The sequence below is a fragment of the Mandrillus leucophaeus genome, unplaced genomic scaffold (assembly GCF_000951045.1).
Source record: "Mandrillus leucophaeus isolate KB7577 unplaced genomic scaffold, Mleu.le_1.0 Scaffold737, whole genome shotgun sequence".
In the NCBI taxonomy this organism is placed as follows: domain Eukaryota; kingdom Metazoa; phylum Chordata; class Mammalia; order Primates; family Cercopithecidae; genus Mandrillus; species Mandrillus leucophaeus.
Window position 1 is genome coordinate 269,256 of NW_012107997.1, and position 9,856 is coordinate 279,111.

At 45.1% G+C, this 9,856-nt stretch overlaps 2 protein-coding genes across 6 annotated transcripts in view; one reads left to right on the top strand and one right to left on the bottom strand.

Annotated features, from left to right (window-relative positions):
* The window catches only part of LOC105528863 (all-trans-retinol 13,14-reductase-like), an 8,819-nt gene extending 8,255 nt beyond the window's left edge, over positions 1–564 (top strand). The window contains exons 6-7 of the mRNA XM_011965819.1: positions 170–302; positions 479–564. Of these exons, the coding sequence (XP_011821209.1) occupies positions 170–302; positions 479–564 (219 nt within the window). The remainder of the gene's footprint in view (positions 1–169; positions 303–478) is intronic.
* Positions 565–1,449: 885 nt separating this feature from the next.
* Positions 1,450–9,856, bottom strand: part of TGOLN2 (trans-golgi network protein 2) — a 12,545-nt gene continuing 4,138 nt past the window's right edge. For 2 of the 5 annotated variants that reach the window (XR_001004420.1, XM_011965783.1), the window contains 2 exons: positions 9,380–9,463; positions 1,450–6,151 (listed from right to left, as the gene is read on the bottom strand). Coding sequence is in view for 4 of the 5 variants with exons in the window: in XM_011965783.1 (XP_011821173.1) it covers positions 6,146–6,151; positions 9,380–9,463 (90 nt within the window). In the remaining variant the exon portion in view is untranslated. Of the gene's footprint in view, positions 6,214–9,343; positions 9,464–9,856 lie in introns of those variants that run through there. The other 3 variants (XM_011965780.1, XM_011965781.1, XM_011965782.1) reach the window with 3 other exon arrangements.

Here is a 9,856-nt window from a genome sequence, read left to right on the forward strand (position 1 = left end):
GCATTAGTTCCTTGCACATATAAGGCAATTTGGTTCTGATTTGGTTCTGATTCCTGAAGACAGGCCTAGTTTAAATCACAATTCCGAATCTGGGGCAATGGAATCATTGCTTCCAGCTGCGGCAGGTGAGATCATTATGCCTTTTATAACATCCCGTCCCTACTAACAGGATATTGACTTGGATAGCTTGATGTCTCATGACGAGCAGCGCTCTGCATCCCTCACCCATGCCTCCTCACTCAGTGATCAGAGAAAATTCCATCGGTGGATAGAACCCCTGGCAGTGTTGTCAGCTAAAGCTGGTGGGTTCAGTTCTGTCCTGAGGCTTCTGCTCTCATTCACTTAGTGCTGTGCTGCACAGTTCTACACTGTTGAGGGAGAAGGGAGACTAATGAGGCTTAACTCAAAACCTGGACATGGTTTTGGTTGCCATTCCATAGGTTTGGAGAGCTCTAGATCTCTTTTGTGCTGGGTTCAGTGGCTCTTCAGGGCACGGGAAATGCCTGTGTCTGGCCCGGTGTGGTCTGGAGCTTTGGGGTAACAGCGGGATCCATCAGTTATTAGGGGGCACGTCAGATGATCATATCCAATTCATATGGAAGTCCTGGGTCTGTCTTCCTTATGATCGGGGTGGCATCTGGTTCTCGATGTGCCAGCATCAAGGCACCTTCAGGGAGCTCAGTACCTGAGCCTCAATCAAGCCTCATCCTCCAAATATGCGCGGAAGGGTGACGCAGGGAAGGGTGACGTCAGGAGTCAGGTCATGGACTGGTTAGAAGACTACCTTATTGTGTTGAGGCAGGCTGCAAGGCATTCCAGACAACGGCACAGCAGGGGACAGCACAGGGAGGCAACAGAGTGTTCCCAGCAATGGCCCAGCTACTGAAAGCAACAGAGGCAGCCAGGCTGGGAGGAGTCAGGTGGTAGGAGAGTTGGTCAGGAGCAGAACATGGAAAGCCAGAGAAAGTGTGCAAAGCCCAGAAATGGCATCTGCAATTTACTGGTACCTGTGTGTGTTGGATGGAAGGTGAAGGCAGGCTCAAAAGGCATAAAAAGGACCTTTCACTTATGTTAAACTGACATGCCAAAGGTCTTATTGTAGTTCATCTTAATGTAATATTCATAAATTTATTGACCGGGTGCCGTGGCTCACGCCTGTAATCCCAGCACTTTGGGAGGCCGAGGTGGGCGGATCACGAGGAAGAGATTGAGACCAATCCTGGCCAACATGGTGAAACTGCGTCTTCACTAAATATACAAAAATTACCTGGGCATGGTGGCGCACACCTGTAGTCCCAGCTACTCAGGAGGCTGAGTTAGAAGAATCGCTTGAACCTGGGAGGTGGAGGTTACAGTGAGCCAAGATCGCACCACTGCACTCCAGGCTGGTGACAGAGCAAGACTCTATCTCAAAAATAAAATTAAAATAAAATAAATGTATTAAATCCATTGCTTTAACATTTTGAAATTTATTTTGGTTTCTGTTCAACAAAACAAAACTACATTGGGATGGCATTAACAGAAGCTCGGAAAAACATTATGCACTGAAAAATACTTCTCATTAGACCGCAACAAGCTTTAAAAAAATAAAATTAAGTAATTAAGTTACAAAAAGCTGAAAATATAAAACATTGTGGAAACAGTAGCCATCTATTAACTGGGAAAATACAAAAGAAGAGAAACAATTTCAACTATTAATAATGTATCGAACATGAAGTCTGGTGAATTAAAGGAGTATCTATCAGAGGGTGAAGGGCTGGGCTTACCCACGGACGTACTATACAGCTCAGACCCAAACCCTTCACAACGGAGACTCTAAGTTTACATCTGACTTGCGGAACTAGCTGAATGGAGTCACTGTTAGCTCTGGAGATACCGTTAAATTAAACCTCAAAATCTCTCCCAAGGACTCTTGCTCAAGCAAGTCACACTAAACCCAACCTTTCTAACAGGGGTTTTCAGGAAATGGCCTGCAGAAGCACAGGGTCTGGTGCCTCACACAGCTTCCTCCACACTGCGAGTTCTCTAGTTCTCATCACGCCCACAGCATCTGGTATCAGGTCACCCTGTACAGTCAAGGGCCATAGAATTAACCAGCAGGGAAATTCCAGAGGTTTAGAATTCTATCAGCACATGTGTCACTGGAAGCCATCATGGGGGTCCCATGTCACAGCATATGTAACTAGTTGTCAAGTCTTTCCCCGTTGCCTCAGCCTTTCTACAGACTGGCCTTCGAACTCCCCTAAGTCCGGAACTAGACTGTTTCAGCAACTCTATTCAGGGATCTGCAGCAGGAAAATTGCTTCCTCTATTAACATCTATGACTGAAGCACAGATTTGTCTAACAGAAATCACCCTTCACCCAAAAGCTGGGCGCAGAAAGGGAAGCCCTTAGCTGACTATAGGAGGTGCCTCTTGTGGCTGCACGTGCTTCTTACACCCCCCAGCTTGAACGATGCCTCAGCCAGCTCACCCTCATCCACACAATCTCCAGGAAACATGCTTCAAACATTCTATCTTTGAAAAGACACCTTGCAGAAAATAAGTTTTCCTTTGCTGTGTGGTATTTTCTTCAGTGCTTTTTTTTTTTTTTTTTTTGAGCGGAGTCTCGCTCTATTGGCAGGCTGAAGTGCAGTGGCATGATCTCAGCGCAGCGCAACCTCCGGCTCCCGGATTCAAGCAATTCTCCTGCTTCAGTCTCCCTAGTAGCTAGGACTACAGGTGCACGCCACCACGCCCGGCTAATTTTTGTATTTTTATTAGAGACGAGGTTTCACCATGTTGGCCAGGATGGTCTCGATCTCTTGACCTCGTGATCCGCCCACCTCGGCCTCCCAAAGTGCTGGGATTACAGGGGTGAGCCACCGCGCCCTGCCTTTCTTCAGTGCAATTTCTAAAGAGAAACTTAAATCCTGTTGTATTCTTTCAACACAAGCAATGATACTTCTCAGAGTCTGCTCAAAAGCTCAGCTCTGTGGACTCCGTGACAAAATGTACTCGTCCACTGCCATCCCTCTTGGTTTCTGAAACCAACCTTTCTTCCTGCTCTCCTCTTCAAGAGCAAAACCCAACATGTATAAGGTCACAGCAAGTGGTAGCCAGGAAAAGCTGTGGGACCCCACATTTGAGTCACATCCATATGGCATGGAAAAAGAAAACATATCTGCCAGAAGGAACTGAACTCTGGAAGTCCTAAGGAAGGTCACCATGCTCAGCAGACAGGAAAGCGTTGCCAAGGGCTGTCCCTCAAGTGCTTAGTTTGCCTGGGGAGACCAGAAAGACTTCAGATCCTGACCGCCCTGGTTTGTTGAAGTTCTGAAAGGAGTGGCATGATGAAGAGCTAGTGGAGCTGAGGGAAGGAGTTGACAGCGTGGGGTGGGGTAGTGAGGAAGGCGTACGAGGAAACGAGCTGGGCCCTGAAGAAACAGGCAGATTGGGGAAGGCAGGAGAAAGAAGAGAAGGAAGAGAAACCTAACCAAAGAACCATGGGAAGCTGGAAAGTCGAGGGCACAGCCAGAATAAAGGCACAGATGGGCACCCCACAGGAGGGACCTTGGCCAGGTTGGGATGCAGAGAAAGACAGGCAGGAGGGTGTCAATCTATAGCATCCTGAACCCCAAAAAGTCTGTAACTGGATTCTCTAAGCCTCGAGAAGTTCAGACCAAAGCTTCAGACCAGGGCAAATATTTTGGAAAGATCAGTCTTTCCAAGATTGAACTTCTTTCCAAGAAGCTGCACAGGAAACCCAGTAAATGTGGATCTGAAAACAGAAAATCCAAGAGAGAAGTAAAACGGGCTGGGGGTGGGCAACAAGAGAAGCAAGGAAAACGAAAAGACTGTAGCTAAGGATCTTTTATTTTTTAAAAAACGGATAGGACTTTGGTGATGAGAGAGAAAAAGGGCAAAAGTCTGCAGTTAGGAATTCAGGTGACTGAAGACAGACCTGGACAGTTGGAAGGGGCAGGCTGATGGGCAGAAGAGAGAAATTCCTTTCTGTGACAACCAAGCTGAACTATTCGATACCAGCAGCACTGGGTTCTTTAGGTACTAAGCCAAGACAAAGACTTGGGAATCACTCACTCCAAGGATGAAGAATGGATGTGAATGGCTGAGGAGACAGTCAAAGGAATAGAGAGGCCTGGCTTTGAGGGCCTCTTTCCCACCAGCACAAGATAAGGCAAAGGACCATTTGTCAGAGATATCAAGAAAGGGGAATTTCCATTTGGATGGTCAACAGTGTCCAGTTCCATCAAGGACAAGACTAAGCTTTGAGAAAAAGCCATGGATTTGGTAATCTGATAACTGGTAACCTTTAGAAAAGCTTAGTTGACAGACAGAGACCGAAGTGAGTTGGTAAAAGTCATGAAGAGAATGAATGGCAACTTAAGGGAAGCAACATGCTGGAGAAGTTGAGTAGCAGGATGAATAACAAATAGGACAGTTGGGAACAGAAAAATCCAGGTGCATATGAAGGTGGAAGGAAAGGAGCTGGTATAGATGGGCACAATCAGAAAACACGAGGAGGGGAAAGGCAGGGATAAGGGAGGCAGGCAGGGAGAGAGAAGTGCAATAGCCACGGTCTTAGGGGATGCTAGAGGAGCCTAAAAGAAGATTCCTCAGGTTGGTGCAAAGTATTAGAAGACTGATGCATCAGTACAGAGAATGACCCAAGGGTAGGTCTTCATTCCTTACCTCCATAAAGTAGGCTACCTGCCAAGAATGAAAATGTCAACTCAAAGCTATGGGCTGTTTTAAGCAAAGTGGAAGATAATATAAGAAGCATGGTCCTTTCTTCAGACTTACTGCCTTGACAGCACAGAATCATCTTTTGTCCCTCATCTCCCAAGTTATTTGTACTTCCCTGAGATCAGCTCAAAAACAACTCTCTTTAGGCCGTCTACAAAGTGGAAGAGCATGACTAGAAGAGATAAACCTTCAAACAATAGTGTGGTCTAAGACACTAACCTCACTTATCCCAGGGGAACCCACGGAATCTCTTCATTTGCATTAACTCCTGACATGGCATGGAAGAATAATTTTTATCAAATACCCTTGGCATCTTATATCAGATTAAAGGACCATTAAATACACTGAGGTAAAAATGGGCAGAGAGTATAGTTAGTTTCTATTAATAAATCTAAGTCTATTTTGTCTGTTTTAGGCAACAAAGGCCAAATGGACTTTGTGGGAAATGTATCTCATAAAAGCCCTTTGGAAAAACTGCAGACCAAAACCAAAACCCTCCTTCATGTTTTCTCGCATGAAACATGAAGTTGCCCTATTTCAAAAAGTTCCTACTGAGTATGATTGTGTGAAAGATCACACTATTTCAAATCATATTTATTTTAAAAATCTGTGATGGGACAGTGGCCTATTAGGAAGCCCAAGTTCTGTTTTATGCTCGGCACAACCAAGTGGAAGCTGATTCACTTTGTTTCAAGTTACATAAAATAATCAGAAAATCAAGAAGATCTCATGCTAGACAGGTTAGACTTGCACCCAGAAAAGCATTTTTTTTTTTAACCTGCTGTTTTGGTTTGCTGCTGAAGTCTTTGAAGAGAATTATGTATTCAAAGTAGCTCTTTGCCCATCGGCATTTCCCCATCTTCTATGTCTTCTGTAGGGCACATCCCCCCAAAAGTAAGAGGCCTTAGTAGAAAAGCACTTCTACCTGCAGTTTTCCCCTAGGTCTGCAGAGAGAAACCGTGAGAGTGCAATGCCACAATCAAGGGCCAACTTTCCTACAGAGCCCGGGCCCCAAGGGAGGGTGGTCAGCAGCGCAACCTGCCCAGACTGGGATATCCCTTTGGTCATAGCCGTGTTTCCACATGGCCCTCCACTCACACTCAGAGGAGGAATGGATGGAAGCCACCAGCATAAATAAGGGGAACACAGAAGAACGATGTCACCAAAGTGCAGGTGCAAACCCCAAAGCAACCCCCTACCTCTGCCAGCCCAGACTTGCCACTAAATCCTAGAGGAGGGTGTCTCTTAGGTCACAGTACTTTTTTCTTCATTTCTTTTGATTTAGAAACAAATCAGCAGGGAGGACAAGGTTCTCAAGGACAAAAAATTCAAAGCTGAAACGAGAGCAGCACAATCCATTGGTGACGTTCATCTTTTTCCAGAGGAATATACCATTCTGTTATGACTTTGGGGAGAAAAAAAAGATCTTTTAGGAGGTGCAGGGAACACATTCAGAATTAAGACATACTGACCCACCATCACAGAAACAGCAATTAATTAAAATAGCACACAAAATGATTTTTAAAGTTTGAAATGAAACATAACACTAGAAAGACATACACTTGGAGAGATAAGAATCCTGGCTTCTGCCTCATACTGTTCTGTATTGTTGTGAATCATTTACATGTGTTTTTTGTTTTTGTTTTTGTTTTTGTTTTGTTTTTGAGACGGAGTCTTGCTCTGTCGCCCAGGCTGGAGTGCAGTGGCACAATCTTGGCTCACTGCAACCTCTGCCTCCGAAGTTCAAGCGATTCCCCCACCTTGGCCTCCTCAGCAGTAGCTGGGATTACCATGCCCAGGTAATTTTTGTATTTTTAGTAGAGATGGAGTTTCACCACGTTGGCCAGACTGATCTCGAACTCCTGACCTCAGGTGATCTTCCTGCCTCAGCCTCCCAAACTGTTGGGATTACAGGCATGAACCACTGTGCCCAGCCACATGTGTATTTTTTTTAAATCACAAGCTGGGCACGGTGGCTCACGCCTGTAATCCCAGCACTCTGGGAGGCTGAGGTGGGTGGATCACTTGAGGTCAGGAGTTCAAGACCAGCCTGGCCAAAAGGGTGAAACCCCGTCTCTACTAAAAATCTAAAAATTAGCTGGGCGTGGTGGTGGGCGCCCATAATCCCAGCTACTTGGGAGGCTGAGGCGGGAGAATTGCTTGAACCTGGGTGGTGGAGGTTGCAGTAAGCCAAGATTGAGCCACTGCACTCCAGCCTGGACAACAGAGTGAGACTCTGTCTCAAAAACAAACAAACAAATATCATAAAAAGGGGAAATCCTTAAAGTCAATTATCTGAAAAGGTAGTAGTCCAGAGCTAAATTGTAAAGCTGGCCTACTGGACTAGATAGCAAAGATGTTGTGAGCTCAGTGGCTCGTTCTGTAGCTAATATTGAGTTGTACAAGAGAATCATGTTCCCTGCAGGAAGTTTGGGAACAATTCATATTTGGGCCACCAATGGTTCTTTGCCAATGTCCTGCTTGTTGCTATGTGAAACCAGAAGGAAGGGTGCACACTGGTAGCAATGCAGTAGAGTACACTCTTCCTACTTAGACAGGTTTTCTTTAGAGAGACCCTTGCTCAGCTCTGCTGCCATGGGGTGTGTTGAGGGAAGTCAGGGACCCCAAACGGAGGGACCGGCTGAAGCCACAGCAGAGGAACATAAATTGTGAAGATTTCATGGACATTTATCACTTCCCTAGTAATACTCTTATAATTTCCTATGTCTGTCTTACTTTAATCTCTTAATCCTGTTATCTTAGGAAGCTGAGGATGTATGTCACCTCAGGACCCTGTGATGATTGCGTTAACTGTACAAACTGATTGTAAAACGTGTATATTTGAACAATATGAAATCTGATTGTAAAACATGGGTGTTTTAACAATATGAAATCAGTGCACCTTGAAAAAGAACAGAACAACAGCAATTTTCAGGAAACGAGGGAAGGCAACCATAAGGTCTGACTGTCTGTGGGGTTGGGCAGAATAGAGACATATTTTTCTTCTTGCAGAGAGCCTATAAACAGATGTGCAAGTAGGAGAGATATTGCTAAATTCTTCTCCTAGCAAGGAATATTAAATATTAAGACCCTAGGAAAAGAACTGCATTTCTGGAGGGAGGTCTATAAACGGCTGCTCTGGGAGTGTCTGTCTTACGCAGTTAAGATAAGGACTGAAATACACCCCGGTCTCCTGCAGTACCCTCAGGCTTATTAGGGTAGGGAAAAAATCCCACCCCGGTAAACTTGAGGTCAGACCTGTTCTCTGCTCTCGAACTCTGTTTTCTGTTAAGATGTTTATCAAGACAATATGTGCACAACTGCATACAGAACCTTATCAGTAATTCTAATTTTGCCCTTTGCCTTGTGATTTTTGCTTTGCCCTTTGCCTTGTGATCTTTATTGCCCTTTGAGGCATGTGATCTTTGTGACCTACTCCCTGTTCATACACCCCCTCCCCTTCTGAAATCTCTAATAAAAACTTGCTGGTTTTGCAGCTCAGGGGGACATCACGGTCCTGCCAATATATGATGTCACCCCCAGAGGCCCAGCTGTAAAATTCCTCTCTTTGTATTCTTTCTCTTTATTTCTCAGACCAGCCGACACTTAGGAAAAATAGAAAGAACCTACGTTTAAATACTGGGAGTGGGGGTTCCCCCAATAGGGGTGGAAGGAGGGCTTATCTCTCTGACAGAGGAATCGATTGGCTGTACTCAGGAACTCCAGCCCACAGTGCTTAAGCCAGGCTGATGTGGGGAGTTAGAGGCCTATGTGCTTCTGGGCTTCTGTTTTCGGGGAGCGTAGTCTAGTGCTTTACCACATAAAGTGTGGATCCAGTGGCATTTGGTTTCACCTGAGAACTTCCTAAGAATGTAGACATAGGCCGGGCATGGTGGTTCATGCCTGTAATCCCAGCACTTTGGGAGGTTGAGGCAGGTGGATCACCTGAGGTTGGGAGTTCAAGACCAGCCTGACCAACATGGAGATACCCCATCTCTACCAAAAATACAAAATTAGCTGGGCATGGTGGTGGCACTTGTAATCCTAGCTACTTGGGAGGCTGAAGCAGGAGAATAGCTTGAACCCAGGAAGCAGAGGTTGCAGTGAGCCGAGAACGCACCACTGTACTCCAGCCTGGGCAACAAGAGCGAAACTCTGCCTCCAAAAAAAAGAAGAATGTAGAAATATAGGCTCCACCCCACATCAAATGAATCAGACAATGCTTTTTATCAAAATTCCCCAAGGTGATTCAAATGCCTATTAAAGTTTATGGAGCGCTGGTAGAATGCAGAAAGCTCAAGACTGGGAGACCAGGGAGTTGCTATCAAGTCCTGATTTTGCCACTAACTTGCAGTAGAAACTTAGCGGAAAAAAAAAATGAGTGTTTCTGTGCGGGCCTATTTCCTCATCTGTCAAGGGAGGGAGCTGCTGTAGAGTATTCGAAGGTCTCTTCTAGCTCTAACGTCAGAGATATGTGTATCTAGATGTTTCTAGTTTGTTGTCTAAAAAGGGCGAATGCAACAGCAACAGCACCCCCAGAATCGGCCACTGCTGCCATGGCAAACGCAAGCCCACTACTGGGTCCATCTAACGTTAACTATCCCTCCCGTGGACCTGGCTCCTCCTTCCTTACCTTCTGGTCCAAACGTTGGTAGTCACTGGCCTTTGGCCGCCGGGTGACTTTAGATCTTTTTCCTTCCAGGACAAAAGCAATGATCTGAGGAAAAGAAAAAGAAAATCATTAACAGGTAATGACATAGTTCAGTCTCTGAAATCAGAGGCAGTCACCTGGTAGCATATTTGTTAATGACCCTGACTGTAGAAAGAGCAGTACACTCACGGAGGTCTATTTAAACTTTAACCAGTTTAAGAAAGACAGAGCCTAATTACATCAGAATCTTTTGTATCGCTTAATAGGAAATAACAAATAGAAGGCTGTCTGAGTTCTAGTGTGTGGGTGGAAGTCTGTATGATTCATTCAAAGGTACACAAGTCAAAGATCTATCAACTCCTTCCTAGAGATATCTACAATAGGACATTCCTTTAAAAATAATCATAATCAGAATTTCCTATCTACAAATGTACTCTTTCTTTTTTTTTTTTTTTTGAG